Source organism: Rhinopithecus roxellana, chromosome 20 (genome assembly GCF_007565055.1).
Source record: "Rhinopithecus roxellana isolate Shanxi Qingling chromosome 20, ASM756505v1, whole genome shotgun sequence".
NCBI classification, from domain to species: domain Eukaryota; kingdom Metazoa; phylum Chordata; class Mammalia; order Primates; family Cercopithecidae; genus Rhinopithecus; species Rhinopithecus roxellana.
Window position 1 is genome coordinate 68,958,308 of NC_044568.1, and position 23,434 is coordinate 68,981,741.

General features: G+C 45.6%; 1 protein-coding gene and 1 pseudogene across 1 annotated transcript in view; one reads left to right on the forward strand and one right to left on the reverse strand.

Annotated features, from left to right (window-relative positions):
- LOC115895295 (transport and Golgi organization protein 6 homolog) overlaps positions 1-23,434 on the reverse strand; it is a 121,725-nt gene that overhangs the window by 48,344 nt on the left and 49,947 nt on the right. Inside the window, exon 2 of the mRNA XM_030925537.1 lies at positions 14,674-14,825. Coding sequence (XP_030781397.1) covers positions 14,674-14,825 — 152 coding nt within the window. The remainder of the gene's footprint in view (positions 1-14,673; positions 14,826-23,434) is intronic.
- LOC104655684 lies at positions 964-11,551 on the forward strand (annotated as a pseudogene).

Below are 23,434 nucleotides of genomic sequence, written 5' to 3' on the forward strand. Positions count from 1 at the left end.
AACGTGGTGAAACCCCATCTCTACTAAATATACAAAAATTAGCCAGGCCTGGTGGCGCGCACCTGTGATCCCAGCTACTCGGGAAGCTGAGGGAAGAGAATCGCTTGAACCCGGGAGGCAGAGGTTGCAGTGAGCCGAGATCCCCACTGCACTCCAACCTGGCAACACAGTGAGACTCTGTCTCAAAAAACAAAAAAAAGAAAGCTTATGTTGTAACCACAGCTGGAGCCTGGGTCCTCTGCATGGAGACTCTGGTGTGGGTCTTGATGAGATGGTCAGTGCATTCCTGACAGGGAGGCTTGGTGAATAGTGTCTTTCCAGAGGTTGGGGGTCAGGCAGCTATAGGTCCTAGAGATGGCATCAAAGGTAGCCTTGGTGAAGTTGTCCAGGGTGGCAGTGCAGCCCCTGGCTGAGGTGTAGCAGTCGTCAATACCGGCCATCAGCAGCAGCATCTTGGGCACAGGAGTCGAGATGATGCCATTGTTCCTGGGGGCAGGGATAAGGTGTACTAGCTCAGAGCTAAAGCAGCCTGTCACCATACAGGGGGCGATGTAGGACTTGCCACTCTTGTTCCCCCAATAACCTCTCCACATAGGGACAATGGAAAGCTTGGCCAGGATGATGGTCCCTTGGATGGCAGTAGTAACCTCCTTGAAGCACTTGACACCTAGACCGATGTGCCCATGATAGTTCCTAACAGTAGCAAATGCCTTGAATCTGGTGCGCTGGCCAGTGTGGGTCTGTTTCTACACAAGCATAATCTTCAAAACCTTACCCATGAGAGATGCCACCCTGAAAAAAGCCAATGATATCACACTCCTCGATGGGCAGGGAGAAGAGATAGGTCTCCAGGGACTTGATCTTCATGTGCTTGACCAGAGGGCCCAGCTTGGTGATGGGTATCCACTCCTTGTTCTCAGTCATGCCTCTATGAGTTCCATAGTCTCAGCTCCAGCCTTGACCATGGCCGCGAGCCCAGTCCTGCATGCTGCTACCAAAGCCTCTGAGGAAGCCATGGCAGTTTTCCATTTAGGGTCCCCAGGGCCTCTAGGACCTCCCGCCACATTGGCATCATCCTCCAGTTTGGTGATTTCTCAGAAAGGAAGCTGTTCAATTTTATCTCAAAATAGATGATGCTTCTCCTCTTCCTCTGCCTGGCTAACACGTGATCAATATAACCTTCTAGATGCCCTGACAAGTTAACCCAGGGTCCCAGCTCTGGGTCCCCCAGTGCTTGGTGCTGGCTCTATCATGTCACTCTTATCCACTAGTGGATTTACTCCTCTGCATTTCACACACGCTACTGAAACTTCCTTAAGGGAAGAGATTGGGTCCTTTATTTGTGTCTTCTAGCATACTTGCCAGATAACAGATGCTCACGAAGGAGAATTCCTTCTGTTTGCAAAGACAAGTTTCCCAAAGCTCAAGTTCCTTCCCCACTAGCACACCCTGGAACTAAGCAATTCTGAGACTTCAAGGGCTTTCACAGGACACTGAAAGAACTGTCCTAGAAGAAGCCACAGTAACTTTTTATTTACTTATTTTTGAGACAAAGTCGCTCTCTATTGCCCAGGCTGGAGTATAATGGTGTGATCTCGGCTCACTGCAACCTCCGCCTCCTGGGTTCAAGTGATTCTCCTGCCTCAGCCTCCTGAGTAGCTGGGATTATAGGTGCCGGCCACCATGTGGGGCTAAGTGTTGTATTGTTAGTAGAGATAGGGTTTCACCATATTGACCAGGCTGGTCTCGAACTCCTAACCTCAGGTGATCTGCCTGCCTTGGCCTCCCAAAGTGGTGAGATTACAGGCATGAGCCACCACACCTGGCAACAGTTAACTTTTTTTTTTTTGAGATGGAGTCTTGTTCTGTCGCCCAGGCTGGAGTGCAATGGTGCGACCTCGGCTCACTGCAACCTCAGCCTCCAGGTTCAAGCAATTATCTGCCTCAGCATCCCCAGATTACAGGCGTCTGCCACCATGCCCGACTAATTTTTTGTATTTTTAGTAGAGATGGGGTTTCACCATCTTGGCTAGGCTGTTCTTGAACTCCTGACTTCATGATCCACCCACCTCGGCCTCCCAAAGGGCTGGGATTACAGGTGTGAGCCACCGTGCCCGGCCAACAGTAACTTTTCAAGAGAAGTTAGATTGGCTGGACACGGTGGCTCATGCCTGTAATCCTAGCACTTTGGGAGGCTGAGGCGGGTGGATTGCCTGAACTCAGGAGTTTGAGACTAGCCTGAGCAACATGGTGAAACCCTGTGTCTACTAAAAATACAGAAAAATTAGCTGGGCATGGTGGTGCATGCCTGTAGTCCCAGCTACTTGAGAGGTTGAGGCAAGAGAATTGCTTGAACCCAGGAGGCAGAGTTGCAATGAGTTGAGACTGTGCCACTGTACTGCAGCCTGGGTGACAGAGTGAGGCTCTGTCTCCATAAATGAATGAATGAACGAACGAACAACGTTAGATCATTTCCTTCTTCCACCCTGGCTTCCCATCTCACTCACAGGAAAAGCAAAAGTCCACACAAGGCTCCGCTGGGACTGGCCACTGCCTTTCTGGTGCCAACTCCTGTTCTTCTGTGAAGCCACACTGGCCTTACTGTTCTCCAGCACATGAAGCCTGTACCTGTCGCAGGGCCTCTGCACTCACATCTCCCTCCACCTGGAATGCTCCCTCCCTAGGTTTCTGGATCAACCCCTTGCTTCCTTATATCTTTGCTCAAAGGTCACTTGTCAGTCGGGTACAGTGGCTCATTCCTGTAATCCCAGCACTTTGGCAGGCTGAGGCAGGCAGGTTGCATGAGCTCAGGAGTTTGAGACCAGCCTGGACAACATGGTGAAACCCCATCTCTACTAAAACAATACAAAAAAATTTAGCTGGGTGTGGTGGCACATGCCTGTAGTCCCAGCTACTTGGGAGGCTGAGGCAAGAGAATTGCTTGAACCCGGGAGGTAGAGGTTGCAATGAGCCAAGATCGTGCCACTGCACTCCAGCGTGGGCGACAGAGCAAGACTGACTGTCTCAAAAAACAAAAGTCACTTGTCAGGAAAGCTTTTCCTGTCCATCTGAGACAATAGCAAACTCCCTTTGGGCTCCTTATCTTACTAAATATATCTCTTTGGTGCTTATCATCACCTGACACAGTATAAATCTGTATATCCATGTTTACTTGTTTACTGCCTACCTCTCCTCTCCAGAAGTCAGGTCCAGGAGGACAGGGACTCTGTTGTCTTCACAGCTGGGTCCCTAGCACAGAGCATATGGCTTGGCTCTAGTCCCAACTGGCACAGGGTAAGTGCTCATTACATATTTGTTGAATGAATAAATGAATGAAGAACTACTTAAGAACCAGGCCAAATACCCCACTCTTTGCGTGTGAATGAACTAGAGTTGTCTGACTATAGGAGGACTCAGAGGCTGAAATACTAAGACTGGCAGGTATCCAACATGTTCAAACTTGTAGTCCACCCAAGGTAGCTGGTTTGGCAACGAAGACAAGGCAAACCTGGGATGCTGCATAAGAAGGAACATCTAAAAGGAAGAGAGATAAATTATATGGGATGAAAACACTTGTTTTTTTTTTCAAATCAGAGGGAAAATATTGCCTTCTGAAGTCTCACTGCCAAAAGTAAGCTCTATTAAAAACCAGAGCTGTATTACCCTTCCTGTGTGTAGCTTGTCTCATATGGCAATTCTCTTCAGCTTCCAAGGCACAAAAGCAACCTTATAAATGAACTGAAAACATTTGTTATTTATTTATTTATTTATTTATTTATTTATTTATTTATTTATTTATTTTTGAGACGGAGTCTTGCTCTGTTGCCCGGGCTGGAGTGCAGTGGCCGGATCTCAGCTCACTGCAAGCTCCGCCTCCCGGGTTTACGCCATTCTCCTGCCTCAGCCTCCGGAGTAGCTGGGACTACAGGCGCCCGCCACCTCGCCCGGCTAGATTTTTGTATTTTTTTAGTAGAGACAGGGTTTTACCGTGTTCGCCAGGATGGTCTCGATCTCCTGACCTCGTGATCCGCCCGTCTCGGCCTCCCAAAGTGCTGGGATTACAGGCTTGAGCCACCGGGCCCGGCTTTATTTATTTTTTTTGAAACAGGGTCTTACTCTGTTACGCAGGCTGGAGTGCAGTGTTGCGATCATGGCTCACTACAGACTTGACCTCCCCTCCCCAGGGTCAGGTGATCCTCCTGCCTCAGTCACCGAAGTAGCTGGGACTACAGGCATGCATCACCTTGCCCCAATTTTTTTTTTTGAATTTTTGTAGACACAGGGTCTCACTGTGTTGCCCAGGCTGGTCGTGAACTCCTCGGCTCAAGTGATCCGCCCACCTTGGCTTCCCAAAGTGCTAGGAGTACAGATGTGAGCCACTGTGCCCAGCCTGAAAACATTTATTGAGAGACAATATAGAAGAGTGGTTAAGAGCTGACTTCTGGAACCAATTGCCTGCATTCAAATCCCAGCCTTGCCACTTTCTAGTTGCACAACCTTGGCAACTTATTTATCTGTGCCTCAGTTCCCTCTATGAAAACTGGATCAGTAGGCCAGGTGTGGCGGCTCATGCCTATAATCCTAGCACTTTGGGAGGTTGAGGTGGGCAGATCACGAGGCTAGGAGATCGAGACTATCCTGGCTAACACGGTGAAACCCCATCTCTACTAAAAATACAAAAAGTTCACCAGGCGTGGTGGCGGGCGCCTGTAGTCCCAGCTACTGGGGAGGCTGAGGCAGGAAAATAGGATGAACTCGGGAGGCGGAGCTTGCAGTGAGCCAAAACTGTGCCACTGCACTCCAGCCCGGGTGACAGAGAGAGACTCCATCTCAAAAAAAAAAAAAAGAAAAAAGAAAATTGGATCAGTTGACATCTGTAAGGTACTCAGGAGTATAGAGTGTTTGCTATGCTGTTATGACTATTTTTTTCGAGACAGGGTCTCACTCTGTTGCCCAGGCTGGAGTGCAAGGGTACCATCACAGCTCACTGTAGCCTCTGCCTCCCAGCTTCAAGCAGTTCTCCTACCTCAGCCTCCCAAGTAGCTGGGACTACAGGCGTGTGCCACCACACCTGGCTAATTTTTGTACTTTTTGGTAGAGATGGGATTTAACCATGTTGCCCAGGCTGGTCTTGAACTCCTGACCTCAAGTGATCTGCCTACCTCGGCCTCCCAAAGTGTTGAGATTATAGGTCTGAGCCACCGTGCCTGGCCTTGCTATGACTATTACTGAAACACACAGGAACTAGCCTTCCCAACCAGCCTTCTCCGCTCTTGAAACATTCAATATTGTATAAATCAGCCAACACTTAGCATCCACTATGTACCAAGCACTGTGATAGGTACTAGGGGGTATGACAAGGTGAATCAAGATGGGTTCTGCCCGTGTTGTGCTCACAATTTACTAATGACCATGAACATTCCTGGGACTGATTCTGTAGAAACAGTCTAGCTCTCTAGAAGTGGAACAGGATCACTGGACAAGAGGTTTGCCAGGAAGCCACCCCAAAGCAGCAGCTCCTCATCTCAGGTTTTTTTTTTAAATTTATTTTCTTTTCTTTTCTTTCCTTTTATTTTTTGAGATTGAGTCTTGCTCTGTTGCCAGGCTGGAGTGTAGTGGTATGATCTTGGTTCACTGCAACCTCCACCTACCAGGTTCAAGCGATTGTTCCTGCCTCAGCTTCCTGAGTAGCTGGAACTACAGGCGTGCACCACCAGGCCCAGCTAATTTTTGTACTTTTGTTTAGTAGAGATGGGGTTTCACCATGTTGGCCAGGATGGTCTCGATCTCTTGACCATGTGATCTGCCCACCTCAGCCTCCTAAAGTGCTAAGATTAGAGGCGTGAGCCACAGCGCCCCACCCTCGCCTGTTTTAAGATTGAAACATAAACAAAAACGGTGTTTTTCTTCGTGTCAGCACCCATGGTAGGCAAACAACCTACTACCTATTTGCACTTCATTTCCAAAGGCTAAATAAGCAATGCTTGATTCTTGCTGTGAGCCAGGAAGCCATAAAGTAACAAGGCCTTTCATGATATGGCCCCTACCTGCGCTTTCTTGCCTCAGCTTCTACCACCAACTAAACCCCCCGCCCCCTCACTCCAGCATTTGGAAGCTTCCTAAACATGTCAGGCCATCTCACGCCCTCTGCACAGCTGCTCCCTCTGCTGAAATGCTCACCCCTGACTTTTTTTACCTGCCTAATTTCTACTTGTTCTCTGGATTCAGCTCCAAGGATTTCTTCCTCCAGGACATCTCTGCCAATACCCGAACCTGACCAAGGGACTTCTCAAAGGTGCTCCCATAGCATCGATCCCAGTGGACTATAATTGTAATCACTGACCCTGTGTCTGCCATATTACCCATGCCCAGAAGGCAAGGTGGTATCTGACAGGGTTTTGTATCCTCAGCCCCTAACACAGCAGTTGTTTTGAAAACATATGGCTGGGGACATCTGAAGGACACTGGTCACTCTGCTCTTCTTATTTCCTTTTTTTTTTTTTTGAGATGGAGTCTTGCTCTGTCACCCAGGCTGGGGTGCAGTGGCGTGATCTTGGCTCACTGCAATCTCTGCCTCCCAGGTTCAAGCGATTCTCCTGCCTCAGCCTCCTGAGTAGCTGAGATTACAGGTGCTTGCCAACACTCTCGGCTAGTTTTTATATTTTTAGTAGAGATGGGGTTTCACCATGTTGGCCAGACTGGTCTTGAACTCCTGACCTTAGGTGATCCACCCGCCTTGGCCTCCCAAAGTCCTGGGATTACAGGTGTGAGCCACCACACCCGGCCTGTTCTTCTTATTTCCTTAATGCTCATCCTCATCACTGTCATCATCAGCCCCCTTCAAATGACCAAGATGATCCTTAAGAAAAAATCTTTTTTTTTTTTTTTTTTTTTTTTTTTTTTTTTTTTTTTGAGGCGGAGTCTCGCTCTGTCGCCTGGACTGGAGTGCAGTGGCCAGATCTCAGCTCACTGCAAGCTCCGCCTCCCGAGTTTACGCCATTCTCCTGCCTCAGCCTCCCGAGTAGCTGGGACTACAGGCGCCCGCCACTTCGCCCGGCTAGTTTTTGTATTTTTAGTAGAGACGGGGTTTCACCGTGTTAGCCAGGATGGTCTCGATCTCCTGACCTGGTGATCCGCCCGTCTCGGCCTCCCAAAGTGCTGGGATTACAGGCTTGAGCCACCGCGCCCGGCCGAAAAAATCTTAATATAGAAAAATAAAATGTATTTACTAGAATGGCACCTTCTCAGTGAGACTCACCCGATACCCTGTTTAGCACTGCAGCCGCCCCACCACCTAAGACTACAATCCTCATCAGTTTCCCTTCTCCTTTTTCTTTTTTTCCATAGCACTTGTCATTGTCTAATATACTAGATAATTTACTTACTGATTATATATAGCATTTATTACCTGTCTACTCTCTCTAGAATAGAAGCTCAACGAAGATGAGAATCACTGTCTAGTTTGAAGAGTAATGTGTCTTAAGTGTCCAGAATACTGCTTGGCATGTAGTAGGCACTCAATACAAATTGTTGAATAAATCGTTATATGAAACATATATGTCTTGTAACAATCTTGTAACAATCTTGCATTGCAGGTATTTTAATCCCATTTTCTAGATCAAGAAACTGAGCTCAAAGTCATTTGTTCAAGTGAATGCAGTTAAACAGATGGTGTAGCTGGGCTCTCATTCATTCCCATTTCCAAGTGTACCTGGCAGTTTTGTTATCTTTCAATAGGTCGGGTGGGTCTCCTGACAGATGATGCTTCTTGAATGTTACAAAATCTGCTTTAGCTTAATCTTAATCAACCAAAACCAAGAAATTTCTCTAACACTTTGGATAGTAAATCATATGCTGCTAGCACACTACAGTTTCCTTAGGAGAGAGAAAGACAACAGTCTAGGGATTCAAAAATAAATACAGTCTCAATGTTTGAGTTCAGAGGTCATGATATTCAGGTATTGTTCAGGTTCATTAGTTTTAGAAAACATATAGATCCCATCAAGTCTCAGCTGGTCCACTTGGAGATCTGCAGAAAATTTTTCTGAAATGCATGGCTATGTTAATTTTTTTTTTTTTTTAAACTGGGCATGGTGGTGTGTGCCAATAGTTCCAGCTACTCAGAAGGCTGAGGCAGGTGGATCACTTCAGCCCAGGAGTTCGAGACCAACCTGGACAACATAGCAAGACCCCATCTCTAAAAAAAAAAAAAAGTGTGTGTGATTGTACCAACAACTCTGAATGTACTAAAAACCATTGAGTTGTAGACTTTATTTTTATTTTATTTTTTTTGAGGCAAAGTCTTGCTCTGTCACCCAGACTAGAGTGTAGTGGTGCAATTTTAGCTCACTGCAACCTCCACCTCCCATGTTCAAGTGATTCTCCTGCCACAACCTCCTAAGTAGCTGAGATTACAGGATGTGCCACCATGCCTGGCTAATTAATTTTGTATTTTTGGTAGAGAGGGGGTTTTACCATGTTGGCCAGGCTGGTCTTGAACTCCCGACCTCAGGTGATCTGCCTACCTTGGCCTCCCAAAGTGCTGAGATTATAGGCGTGGGCCTCTGCACCTGGCCTGAATTGTACACTTTAAATGGGTGACTTGTATAGTGTGTGAAGTGTATCTCAGTAAAGCCATTATTTAAAAATAATAATATTTGGAGGGCTGGGTGCGGTGGCTCATGCCTATAATCCCAACACTTTGGGAGGCCTGAATCGGATGGATCACCTGAGATCAGGAGTTCAAGACCATCCTAGCGAAGATGGTGAAACCCCGTCTCTACCAAAAATACAAAAATTATCCAGGCATGGTAGCAGGTGCCTGTAATCCCAGCTACTCGGGAGGCTGAGGCAGGAGAATCGCTTGAACCTGGGGAGTGGAGGTTGCAGTGAGTAGAGATCGTGCCACTGCACTCCAGCCTGGGTGACAGAGGAAGACTCTGTTTCAAAAAAAGAAAAGAAAAAAAAAATTACAAAGATTAGTTGGGTGTAGTGGCAGTCACCTGTAATCCCAGCTACTTGGGAGGCTGTAGCAGGAGAATTGCTTTAACCCAGGAGGCGGAGGTTGCAGTGAGCTGAGATCCCACCATTGTACTCTAGTCTGGATAACAGAGCAAGAATTCATCCCCCCCGCAAAAAAAAAAAAAATTGGGTTTGGTTCAGATCATGGACCAGTAACTTGTTTTAGTACACAGTTTACAGTTCAGTTTGGTTTGGGTTATGTGAAGAGACCAAGAAAACAGAGAAAAAAAAAATGTGGGAATCATTTCAGTATCTGACCCAGAAAAGTTGCAGTAGTCTGAAACCGTCAGACAATATAACCAAATAGACCCATAAAAGCCTTCTCTTAAGTGTTACAAGTTAATAACACTAAAGAACAAGAGATTTGCTAAGTCCATCTAAAACAGGATGAGATGCCTAATGGTTCACATATATTAGAGCACTTGGGTTTTAAGTAGGTACTTAATGTTATTGTTTCTAAGTTATTAAAAGAAAAGAAGGTACAAAAACCAAGGAATGGGTTGTCCCTGGTGATCCCTCAGAGAACAGTAAAAGGGAAGGAAATAACTGATATACATGTAACTTTTCTGAAAATCCTAGGTTGAAGTTTAATGAAAAGAGTAGCCCTTATAACCAAATAAAGCAAAATATATGAAGCTCAAGAATCAGGAAATACCATAAATTCAAGTGTATGCATACATCTGTGAGTGGGCTTCTCTGCTTATTGATATGACACAACTGCCAAACATTGAAAAAAATTCCCTCTCAGGCCCGGGCATAGTGGCTCATGCCTGTAATCCAAGCACTTTGGAAGGCTGAGGCACGCGGATCACTTGAGGTCAGGAGTTTGAGACCAGCTGGCCAACATGGCGAAATCCCATCTCCACTAAAAATACAAAAATTAGCCAGGCATGGTGGCTCACACCTGTAATCCTAGCTACTCAGGAGGCTAAGACAGGGGGAATCGCTTGAACCCAGGAGGTGGAGGTTGCAGTGAGCTGAGATTACACCCTGGGGTAATTTGTACTATACTACAGCCTGGGGAACAAAGTGAGACTCCATCTCAAAAAAAAAAAAAAAAAAGGAAAATTCCCCCTCAGTAGGTCCTTCTTAAGATTTGATCCTCTCACCCCTGGAACCTGGGAGGCAGAGGCTGCAGTGAGTCAAGATCACGCCACTGCACTCCAGCCCAGGTGATGGAGCAAGACTCCATCACAATTGAAGCAAGACTCCATCACGTTGAAGACTTCTCACCCTTCAATGTCCAGCGTATCCTCATTTTTCTTGGGTGTGGTACAAGAGCTTGGGAACCACTGAATGTGGTACAAGCTATAACACAGGTGAACTGGGGCACGCCAGCATAGACAAGTGAGGCCAGGGTGGGGCATTCCCAGCCAGAGGTCCCTGGCTTGCAAAGTGACTAAGAAGAAAAAGCCGACACCACCCAGCACTTTGGGAGGCCGAGGCAGGAGGATCACTTGAGTCTTGAGTCTAGGAATTCAAGACCAGCCAGGCCAACATGGTGAAACACTGTCTCTACTAAACATACAAAAATTAACCAGGCGTGGTGGCGCATGCCTGTAATCCTAGCTACTTAAGAGGCTAATGTGGGAGAATCGCTTGAACCTGGAAGGTGGAGGTTGCCGGAAGGTGGAGGTTGCAGTATGCCAAGATTCCACCACTGCAAACAAACAAACAAACAGATTTGATCCTCTCTTCTACTCACCTTCTCACTCTGCCACGTCCTGCTTTGAGAAGACACCTGCCATTTCCCCCAGCTAGCAGGCCCGGCCTACAGAGGAGGGCAGCACGCAGCTTGCTTTGTCTGGCTCTCTGAACACCCCATGGCCTCAACCCGGGGGTCCATGCAGGTTGTGAGCTATGACCTGTACAGTACCTATGATGATACAATACCACCTACAGAGAAAGCGCTTGTGAAAATGGACACTCAGACAGCCCTTCCTTCCGGGTGTTATGGAAGAGTGGCTCTATGGTCTGGTTTGGCTGCAAAACACTTTCTAGATGTAGGAACTGGTGTCAGAGAGAAAGATTATAGTGTATGTACTATTTAATTTTGGCAAAAAAAAGTTTGAAGTTGGTGGGGCGTGGTGGCTCAAGCCTGTAATCCCAGCACTTTGGGAGGCTGAGGTGGGTGGATCACTTGAGGTCAGGAGTTTGAGACCAGCCTGGCCAACATGGTGAAACCCTGTCTCTATTAAAAATACAAAAATTAGTCGGATGTGGTGACGGGTGCCTGTAATCCCAGCTACTTGGGAGGCTGAGGCAAGAGGATTACTTGAACCCTGGAGGCAGAGGTTGCAGTGAGCTGAGATCGTGCCACTGTACTCCAGCCTGGACAACAGAGTGAAACAATGTGTCAAAAAAAAAAAAAAAAAGAAAAAGAAAAAGAAAAGTTTGAAGTCAAAAAAGGTGATCAAATTGCATAGCTCATTTGTAAACTAAATTTTTTTAACCAGAAATAGAAGAAGTTTAAGATTTGGATGACACTGAAAGGGGTTCAGGAGGTTTTGGTTCCACTAGAAAGAATTAAAATTTATGCTAAGAATAGAAAATGAGAAATCATACCTGGTCTTAAAAATAAAGAGTTTTTGCTTAAAGATTAAAAAAAAAAAAAAGGCCAGGTGCAATGGCTCATGCCTGTAATCCCAGTGATATCTACAGGAGGCCGCCAAACACCTAGGCAGATAGGGGCAGGTACCCAGTGCAACCCCACCCCCAAGCTGAAGACAGTTTAAAGCCCAAAAGCTAAGCTACAAGTTAAATTCTCAGACTGAATTGAAAACAACTTGTCTTCCTGTTTGGCACATTTTCCTCTGATTGGTGCCCACCCTTCACCTATTTTACATACACCTACCATTTCCTAACTGGTTTTCTATACTGTCAGGCCCACCTTTGAATGGTGCCTTGTTTTAACCTTTTTTGCATACTCACAAACCAATCAGCATGCATCATGTGCCTATGAAGACACCAGACACAGTCAGTAGAGGAGGAAATGGGTTGACTTCAGGGAAGAGACAACTTGATTTTGGGGAAGACAACCTGCCCTTCACATCCTCTCTCCAGCTCCCTTCTCTGCTGAGAGTCGTTTCATCGCTCAATAAAATTCTTCTCTACCCTCCTCACCCTTTAATGTTCAGTGTATCCTCATTTTTCTTGGGTGTGGTACAAGAGCTTGGGAACCACTGAATGTGGTACAAGCTATAACACAGGTGAGCTGGGGCACGCCAGCATAGACAAGTGAGGCCAGGGTGGGGCATTCCCAGCCAGAGGTCCCTGGCTTGCAAAGTGACTAAGAAGAAAAAGCCGACACCACCCAGCACTTTGGGAGGCCGAGGCAGGAGGATCACTCGAGTCTAGGAATTCAAGACCAGCCTGGCCAACATGGTGAAACACTGTCTCTACTAAACATACAAAAATTAACCAGGCGTGGTGGCGCATGCCTGTAATCCTAGCTACTCAAGAGGCTAATGTGGGAGAATCCCTTGAACCCGGAAGGTGGAGGTTGTTGGAAGGTGGAGGTTGTAGTATGTCAAGATTCCATCACTGCACTCCAGGCTGGGCGACAGAGTTAAAGACTCCATTTGATAAAAAAAGGTAATTTAAATTATATTTAACTTACTTATTCATAATTTATAACGCATCTTCTTCTTTTAAAAACTTAAGATGGTCATGTATATTGGTAGTAACGACCCCTGGCCACATGTTAACTTGTCTTTTTCTGTCTATCATCATCTGTAAACAGCAGAGTAGGTACCCACAGCAGATACTCAAGATATACACTGATACAATGATAAGTACATAAATACAGGGTAAAGGTACAATTTAAGAGGCTAGTGGGGCCAGGAGTGGTGGCTCACGTCTGTAATCTCAGCACTTTGGGAGGCTGAAGCGAGCAGATCACAAAGTCAGGAGTTCAAGACTAGCCTGGCCAGCATGGTGAAACCCATCTCTTCTAAAAATACAAAAATTAGCTGGGCATGGTGGCGTACACCTGTAATCCCAGCTACTCGAGAGGCTGAGGCAGGAGAATTGCTTGAACTGGGACCCGGGAGGTGGAGGTTGCAGGGAGCCGAGATCGTGCCACTGCACTCCAGCCTGGGCTATAGAGCGAGACTCCGTCTCAAAAACAAAAACAAAAACAAACAAACAAAAAACCAACAAACAAAAAAACAGGCTAGAGAAAGACATTCACAGAAGCCAGGGGCAAGATGCACATTTCATCAATTAATAAACCCTGAGTTCAGGTGTGGTGGCTCATGCCTGTAATCCTAACACTTTGGGAGGTCGAGGCAGGTGGATCGCCTGAAGTCATGAGTTCAAGACCAGCCTGGCCAACATGGTGAAACCCTGTCTATACTAAAAATACAAAAATTTGCCAGGTGTGGTGGCACATGGTCCCAGCTACATGGGAGAGTGAGGCAGGAGAATCACTTGAATCCAGGAGGCAAAGGTTGCAGTGAGCCAAGATTGCGCCACTGCACTCCAGCCTGGGTGATAGAGTGAAACTCTGTTTCAAAAAAATAATAATAATAATAATAATAATAATAATAATAATAATAATAAACTCTAAAACCAGAAGAGCTTCTGGTCCCAATACCTTGCATGGCTATCATTTTGATGGTTCACCATTCATCTTTTCAATAATTTACTGACTGCCTACTACATACCAGGCACTGGGTGTGAAATGCTGAGCAAAATATGGAACTTAAGTGGTTTTTTTGGTAAACAACACCATCCCCCTGAATACACGGTGCCTCAGCCAAAGAGGGTCAATTAGAGTATTTGCCTGAGATTTTTCTGTGAGTGGAGACAAGACTCACAGATGTCCCAGAGACTCAGGGTAAAGCTCTATCTACTTTTCCTAAAGGTTTCTCCAATTCTGTAGTCCCAGCTACTCGGGAGGCTGAGGCAGGAGAATGGCATGAACCCGGGAGGCGGAGCTTGCAGTGAGCTGAGATCCGGCCACTGCACTCCAGCCTGGGCGACAGAGCGAGACTTCGTCTCAAAAAAAACAAAAAAAAAAAAAAACAAAAAAAAGGTTTCTCCAATTCTTTTAGTTACGTCAGACTCTTTATGATAAATCATCTTTTATTGCTTAAGGCAGGTTAAAATGACTTCCTCTCAGCTATAACTATGAAATTCTTACTAATATAATTTTTTGTTTTTGTTTTTTTGAGACAGAATCTCGCTCTGTTGCCCAGGCTGGATGGAGTGCAGTGGTGTGATCCTGGCTTACTGAAACCTATGCCTCCCGGGTTCAAGGGATTCTCCTGCCTCAGCCTCCTGAGTAGCCGGGATTATAGGCATGTACCACCATGTCTGGCTGATTTTTGTATTTTTAGTAGAGATAGGGTTACACCATGTTGACCAGGCTGGTTTCAGATTCCTGGCCTCAAGCAATCCACCCGCCTCGGCCTCCCAAAGTGCTGGGATTACAGGTGCACCACCAAGCCCAGCCCTTACTAACATAACTTTCAATATACATGTGAGACAGATGAAGCCTTGGGAAGTTCAATGACTCACTTGCCCTGTCTCACAGGGAGGCAGTGGCAGACCTGCAAAAAGAGCCCAGGTCTCCTGACTCCCAATCTCAAGATGCATCATACGTCCAAGTGAAAACAAGTTTTAGAGAAAGGAATCAAAATATAGTACCTCATGGACCACGGAGCCCAGCAGAAAGTCCAGCCTTTGGCACAGCTCCCCAAGGTTGGCCAAGCTGCTGGCCCTGTGAGCACCGTCGGGATCTCTCACTCCCCTCAGGAAGGTGTGGATCAAAGGTTCTCGGTACTTTGAGACCATGTCTCCTATAGGAAAAAGGAAGAAATCAAAACCCCTTAAAATAAAATTTCAACTTCTCAAAAAAGGAAGAATGATATTTCCGTGGTTCACTGCATGATGTCTTATTTTTTTTATTTTTGTTTTTATTTTTTTTGAGACAGGGTCTTGCTGTGTCGCCCAGACTGGAGTGCAGTGGCACGATCACAGCTCACTGCAGCCTTGACCTCCCAGGCTCTGGTGATTCTCCCACCTCAGTCTCCCAAGTAGCTGGGACTACAGGTACATGCCACCATGCCCAGCTAATTTTTGTATTTTTTGTAGAAATGGGGTTTCCCCATGTTGCCCAGGCTGGTCTTGAACTCCTGGGCTCAAGCAATCCATCTGCCTTGGCCTCCCAAAGTGCTGGGATTACAGGAGTGAGTCAACGCATGTGGCCAGTGTCTTATTCTTTTCAAATACTTGCATAACCATTAAAAATCGTGCTCTGGAAGAATATTTCATGTTACGAAAAATACTCATGATGCATGGTTTTGTGAAAAAGCATGTAGAATCTCAATTTTATTCTCAAATGTCTACATATAGAGATAAAATATGTGAAGATATTCCCCATAGTGTTACTAGCAGTTATTTTCAGAGAGTCTTATTATAGAAAACTTAAAAATTTTACATATACATACAAAAAATGTATATATCATAAGTATAGCTTAATAAACTTTCACAAACCCAGCCCAACTATAATTAGCCCACGGTCACACAAACAGCAAGTGTGGCCCCCAGGCTAGACCCTAGACCCCGATCATCAGCCTACTTTCCCCTCTTACCCCGCTGTCTGCTCGGATAAGCAAACTCAGTGAAAAACAATCAAGGCACTTGGGTCCTGGAGAAAAAGAACTATGATCATTTGATAAATATTTATCGAGAGGCCTAGTATGCGCTAAGCATTGTTCCAGATGCTTGGTATATGCTGCGAAACAAGAGACCATGATTCCTGCCCTTCTGTAGCTTATATTCTAGTGTAAATTATATAGAATGCTAGAAGGTAATACATACGATAGGGGCAAAAAAAGTAAAACAGGTAAGGGAAATAAGGAATAATGGGAATGGTGGCTGACTTCAGGTTTTAAAAAGGTGGTAAAGGGGCCGGGCGCGGTGGCTCAAGCCTGTAATCCCAGCACTTTGGGAGGTCGAGACGGGCGGATCACGAGGTCAGGAGATCCAGACCATCCTGGCTAACACGGTGAAACCCCGTCTCTACGAAAAAATACAAAAAAATACTAGCCAGGCGAGGTGGTGGGCGCCTGTAGTCCCAGCTACTCCAGAGGCTGAGGCAGGAGAATGGCGTGAACCCGGGAGGCGGAGCTTGCAGTGAGCTGAGATCCGGCCACTGCACTCCAGCCCGGGCAACAGAGCGAGACTCCGTCTCAAAAAAAAAAAAAAAAAAGGTGGTAAAGGTAGGCTTCATTGAGAAGGTTTAACAAAGACAATTAAACAAAGACTGTAAGGTGAGTGTATCAGTCATGTGCATTTCTGGGAGAAGAGCATACCAGGAAGAGGGAATGGCCAGTGTGAAAACCCTATAGAGGGGCACGCCTGGCATGTCTGAGAACACCAAGGAAGCCCTAGATAAGGCTAGAGAAGTAAGGGCAGGGACGGGGAGGTGGGATAGATCATGAAGGGCCTTGCAGGACACTGCAAGGACTTTAATTTTTTCTCAGAGTAAAATAAGAGGCCTTTGGAGGATTTTGAGCAAAGGAGTGCAAAAAGATCACACCGGCTGCAGTGCTGAGAACACACTGGTGGGCACTGTGTATGTCCAGGGTGGAAGAAGGTCCAAGGTAGAAACCTACTACAGTAAGTGGCTGGAGAGACAATGGTGACTTGAACAGTAGAGGTGGTGATAAGAAGATTCTGCATATACACACACACACACACACACATATACATACATAAATACATATATAGAGAGGGGGGTGGGTCTTGTTCTATCACCCAGGCTGGAGTGATCACAGCTCACTGCAGCCTCAATCTTCTAGGCTCAAGTGATCCTCTCACCTCAGCCTCCAGAGTAGCTGGGACCACAGGTGTATACCATCACGCCCGACTAATTTTTTGACTTTTTTGTAGAAACAGGGTCTCACTATGTTGCCCAGGCTGGTCTTGAACTCCTAAACTCAAGTGATCCTCCTGCCTCTACCTCCCAAAGTACTGGGATTACTGGTGCGAGCCACTATGTCTACCCAGACCCTGCATATATTTTGAAGATAGAGCCAACATGACTTCCTGATAACTCCAAGAATGACTTCTAGGATTTTTGCTTTTGAGACTGGGAGGATGAAGTTACTATCAACTGAGATGGTAAAGTCTCTAATTGAGGCAGGAGGAAGGATCAGGGTTCAGTTTTAGACATGTTAAGTAGGTAGTTGAAGATTTATGTGTATAGAGTTCAGGAGAGGTCTGGGCTAGAGATAAATACTTTGGAATCAGTGGAATATAGATTACATTTAAAGCCTTGAGACTATGAGACATGATTACCAAGAGAGGGAGTGTAGGCAGGGAAGAAGACCAAGGGTGAGGCCTGGGCCCTTCAACATTAAGAGGTCTAAGAAGGGAGGAACCAGCAAAGGAGATTGAAAAGGAATAACCAGTCAGGTAGGAGGAAAATTGGAGTAATACCCTAGAAATTAAGGGAGAAAAGTATAACAGAGAGGAGGCAATGGTCAACTGCATCAAATGCTGGTCATATATTGGGTAGAAAGAAGACTAGAAGTTGACAATTAGGTTGAGTAAAAATGAAGTCGCTGTTGACCTTGACAAGAATGGTCCTCACAGACTGATGGGGGTGAAAGCATGACAAGAGTGGATTTATTTTTTTTTATTTTTTTATTTTTTTTGAGACGGAATCTTGCTCTGTCGCCCAGGCTGGAGTGCAGTGGCTGGATCTCAGCTCACTGCAAGCTCCGCCTCCCGGGTTTACGCCATTCTCCTGCCTCAGCCTCCGGAGTAGCTGGGACTACAGGCGCCCGCCACCTCGCCCGGCTAGTTTTTTTTGTATTTTTAGTAGAGACGGGGTTTCACCATGTTAGCCAGGATGGTCTCGATCTCCTGACCTCGTGATCCGCCCGTCTCGGCCTCCCGAAGTGCTGGGATTACAGGCTTGAGCCACCGCGCCCGGCAAGAGTGGATTTAAGTCAGAATGGGAGAAGAAGAACAGAAAACAGAGAGATCACTTCAGGAGGCTTTTGGAAAGCAGATCAAAGAAATGGGGTGATAGTCAAGGAAGTGGGGTCAAGAGAAGATTTTTATTTTATTTTATTTTTAATTTAATTTAATTTAATATTATTTTTGAGACACAGTCTCGCTCTGTCACCCAGGTTGGAGTGCAGTGGTATGATCTTGGCTCACTGCAACCTCTGCCTCCTAGGTTCAAGTGATTCTCCTACCTCAGTCTCCGAGTAGCTGGGATTATAGGCACACGCCACCATATCTGGCTAATTTTTGTATTTTTTTTTTTTTTTTTTTTTTTGAGATGGAGTCTCTCTCTGTCGCCCAGGCTGGAGTGCAGTGGCCAGATCTCAGCTCACTGCAAGCTCCGCCTCCCGGGTTTACGCCATTCTCCTGCCTCAGCCTCCCGAGTAGCTGGGACTACAGGCACCCGCCATCTCGCCCGGCTAGTTTTTTGTATTTTTTAGTAGAGACGGGGTTTCACCGTGTTAGCCAGGATGGTCTCGATCTCCTGACCTCGTGGTCCGCCCATCTTGGCCTCCCAAAGTGCTGGGATTACAGGCTTGAGCCACCGCGCCCGGCTAATTTTTGTATTTTAAGTAGAGACGGGATTTCTCCATGTTGGCCAGGCTGGTCTCGAACTCCTGACCTCAGATGATCCACTCACCTTGGCCTCCCAAAGTGCTGGGATTACAGGCATGAGCCACTGTGCCCAGTCTTTTTTTTTTTTTTTTTTTTTTTTTTTTTTTGAGACGGAGTCTTGCTCTGTCGCCCGGGCTGGAGTGCAGTGGCCGGATCTCAGCTCACTGCAAGCTCCGCCTCCCGGGTTTACGCCATTCTCCTGCCTCAGCCTCCGGAGTAGCTGGGACTACAGGTGCCCGCCACCTCGCCCGGCTAGTTTTTTGTATTTTTAGTAGAGACGGGGTTTCACCGGATTAGCCAGGATGGTCTCGATCTCCTGACCTCGTGATCCGCCCGTCTCGGCCTCCCAAAGTGCTGGGATTACAGGCTTGAGCCACCGCGCCTGGAGTGCCTATCCTGGCTAACACGGTGAAACCCCGTCTCTACTAAAAAATACAAAAAGCTAGCCGGGCGAGGTGGCTGGCGCCTGTAGTCCCAGCTACTCGGGAGGCTGAGGCAGGAGAATGGCGTAAACGGGGGAGGCAGAGCTTGCAGTGAGCTGAGATCCGGCCACTGCAGTCCAGCCGGGCGACAGAGCGAGACTCCGTCTCAAAAAAAAAAAAAAAAAGAGAGAGTAGAAATAGCAGCATGCTAGGACATTCTGAATTGAATGTCTTTAATGTATGTATTTCTATATATGGAAGCAATGTCTTCCCCCATTGGTGTACCAAGAACCAAGGCTGTTTTGGCTTGATCTTGGTTCTGAGATCCTAATTTCAAAGCCCAGGTATAAAACATTCGCCTTTGGCCCTAAATATGTATAATATCTATAAGGTGACAAAATGTTTTCTGAAGCATTTGTTTAAATTCACCCCCCCCCCTTTTTTTTTTTTTTTTTTTGAGATGAGGTCTTGCTCTGTCACCCAGGCTGAAGTGTAGTGATGCTGTCATAAGTCGCTTGCAGCCTCAAACTCCTAGGTCAAGTGATCCTAATGCCTCAGGCCTCCCAAGTAGCTGGGAATATAGGCATATGCCATTACTCTTGGCTATTTTATTTTATTTTACTTTTATTTTTATTTTTTTTTTGAGACAGAGTCTCGCTCTGTCGCCCAGGCTGGAGTGCAGTGGCGTGATCTCCGTTCACTGCAAGCTCTGCCGCCTCCCGGGTTCACGCCATTCTCTCGCCTCAGCCTCCCTAGAAGCTGGGACTATAGGCGCCCACCACCACGCCCGGCTAATTTTTTTGTATTTTTAGTAGAGACGGTGTTTCACCATGTTCGCCAGGATGGTCTCGATCTCCCGACCTCGTGATCCGCCCGTCTTGGCCTCCCACAGTGCTGGGATTACAGGCGTGAGCCACCTCGCCCGGCCTTTATTTTATTTTTTTGCAGAGGCAGAGAATCTCACTTTGTTGCCCAGGCTGGTCTTACACTCCTGGTTTCAAGCGATCCTCCTGCCTCAGCCTCCCAAGTGCTAGGATTACAAGCATAAAGTCACCTATTTTTAATCACCAAAATGATGACCTATATTGATAAATCACTGGCCTGTCCTACCAGGCCCACCTCAAATGCCACTTTCTTTGTGGAACCTGCCTCTTCCCCTCAGTCAGCTTCACTTAGTCCTCCTTAAAAGTCTCACAATACTTTGTGCTTAAGTCGCTTTGACTTAAATCACATTTGTCACTCATGCCTTGGTTCCTAAATGTTTTAAGTCTGTATCTATTTCTCCCATAAGACTATAAATTCCTTGAGGGTAGAACTTTGACTCCTTCATCTCTGATCCCATCAGATCTTAGCAGTCTTTGCACATACAGTCATGAGCTGCATAACAATGCTTCGGTCAATGATGGCCTGAATATACAACAGTGGTCCCAACAGATTATAGGGCAGCATACATTTAGAAACCCGGGAGGCGGAGCTTGCAGTGAGCTGAGATCCGGCCACTGCACTCCAGCCCAGGCGACAGCGAGACTCGGTCTCAAAAAAAAAAAAAAAAAACAGAAACCTGATATGATACTGGCATTGCAGATCAAGTTGGGGAAATAATTAGCATTTAGCAATGGTGCTGGGACATTTGATTTTCTGTATTACAAAATATATGTAAATAAATCATCTAGGTTTGTGTAGGTACATTCTATGATGTTTGTACAATGACAAAATCACCTAATTACACATTTCTCAGAACGTATTCCCATTGTTAAGCAATGCATGACTGTACTAGGTACAGGAAATGGTAATATTGAATTGAATTCATTAATTTATTTAACAAAACATTATTATGTACTAGGTATCATGCTAATATTCTAGGAATACAAGAATTGATGAAAAATTCTTTTTACCCTTTAAGAAGTCCAAAGTAGGCCGGGCACGGTGGCTCATGCCTATAATCCTAGCACTTTGGGAGGCTGAGGCGGGAGGATTGCTTGAGCCTGGAGTTTGAGACCAGCCTGGGCAACATAGGGATATTTTGTCTCTACAAAACTAAACTAAACTAAACTAAACTAAACTAAACTAAACTAAACTAAACTAAACTAAACTAAAATAAAATAAAATAAGGAGAAAAGAAGATGCCCAAAGTTTAAGGAGTACATATAAACAGATAAGTACTGACAGTTATAGAACTGTGTGGCAAATGCTGTCATAGAGTCAAGCAGAGGTTGCTCGAAAGCATTATTTTGCTAGTCTCAGTCCCTTGGAAGGAAGAGGACGAGGAAGTTTTTTGTTTTTTTTTCTCGTTTTGGTTTTTGTTTTCCCCTCAAGGTCCAAAACACAACGTACCTTATAGTATACGGTACTTCCATATAGTATAAGAAAAAGATAAAGGAGTAATTTCTCCAAAATGCTGCCAATTCCTAACATACTACATGCAGTCATAAGACTCACCTCTGTCCTGTCAACATCAACGTATGCTGCCAAAACTAAATCAATAATGATTGATAGCCTATTTTCACAATAGAGGAGATTTGAACTGTCATCTCAGACTCTTTGACCCAGTCTTTGCATTTCTAATTATCTATCCTAGAGAGGTAGTTACATATCTGCACAAGGACATCCGCATAAAGAATTTAGTGAATTGTAATCATGAAAAATGAGAAAAAATAAACTAAAAAATTCATATAGGAAAGGTTAAATAACCATGGTATACCCATATTATGGAATACTATGCAGTCATTAAAAGGAACATGACAGAATTATATATACTGACATGAAAAGCTTTCCTCAAGACATTGTTAACGTGAAAGAAACGGAACCAGTATTCCCATTTATGTATGTAAACACGCACACATACAACTTTTCCTACTATAAACAAATCAAACATACAGATTTAAAAATGTACATTAAATATTCAAATGCATAGGAAAAAAGAGAAAGGACTAAGACAAAGGAGCTAACTTGTTTGAAGAGTAAATAGAGCTGGGATCAAACTTAAATGGTCTGATACTTAACTCCTGTGAGTTACCTATGAGTAACTCCTACGATATGTTGCATCTAAGAGATTTCTGGCCGGGCGCGGTGGCTCACACCTGTAATCCCAGCACTTTGGGAGGCCGAGGTGGGCAGATCACGAGGTCAGGAGATCGAGACCATCCTGGCTAACACGGTGAAATCTGGTCTCTACTAAAAATACAAAAAGAAATTAGCCAGGCATGGTGGCGGGCGCCTGTAGTCCCAGCTCCTCGGGAGGCTGAGGCAGGAGAATGGTGTGAACCCAGGAGGCGGAGCTTGCAGTGAGCTGAGATGGTGCCATTGCACTCCAGCCTGGGCGACACAGCGAGACTCTGTCTCAAAAAAAAAAAAAATAAGAGATTTCCAAAGGCCAGGCACGGTGGCTCACCATGATGAAACCCTATCTCTACCAAAAATACAAAAATTAGCCAGGCATGGTGATGGGTTCCTGTAATCCCAGCTACTTGGGAGGCTGAGGCAGGGGAATAGCTTGAACCTGGGATGCGGAGGTTGCAGTGAGCGGAGATCATGCCATTGCACTCCAGCTTGGGCAACAAGGGTGAGACTCTGTCTCAAAAAAAAAAAAAAAAGATTTCCAACTAAGACTACAATATACTTTTCTACTTTTGTTGCAGTACTTTCTCTTTCTGGAGCTAGGAAAGGGGCTTGCTCACTCTGCAGTTGGAAATGAGGATCCAGAGTAAGAGATCTGTGTTCGAGGGTTGGCCCTGCTGCCAACCAGCAGAGTGACCCTTGGGCAATTCCCTTCACTTCCCTGGACCAAGTGGAGATGAGCCAGTGAGACGAGATGATCTCTCAGGCTCCTTCCAGTTCTAAGTGTGTGAGTTGGTGAGTCACTTTCGGTTTAGTCATCAGGAAAATGAGATTTAGGAGACTGGGGAAGGAAGAAAAGGCACACATTCATGAGCCCTGGAGTGGGAGGCCGTTCTGGTTAAAGGAAGAAGGTTCCTTGTCAGGAAGGAAGGCACATAAAAAAATGAAGGAAGTCTGGAAATCTACAAACAGGGGAAACTGCAGGTTGAAAAGGGTAAGAACACAGGAGAAATATGTTAATGTTTACAAATATAGGGGCTTATAGTTAAAAATAAATGATAATGAAAGAAAAGGCACATTAAATTAACTTATCAAATAATGATAAAGTGTGTACTATGTGTCTGGCACTGTGCTAGGCCCTGGGGAGCTAATCATAATCAAGAAAGATACCGTCCTTGCCCTCATGGCAAAACCTAATAGGGAAGAGGAAAAATACTGACCAAGCAATAACAATGGAGTGAGATGTGCCAAAAAGGTGACGGAGAGGGACTTTTATGAGTAATGTTTGATCT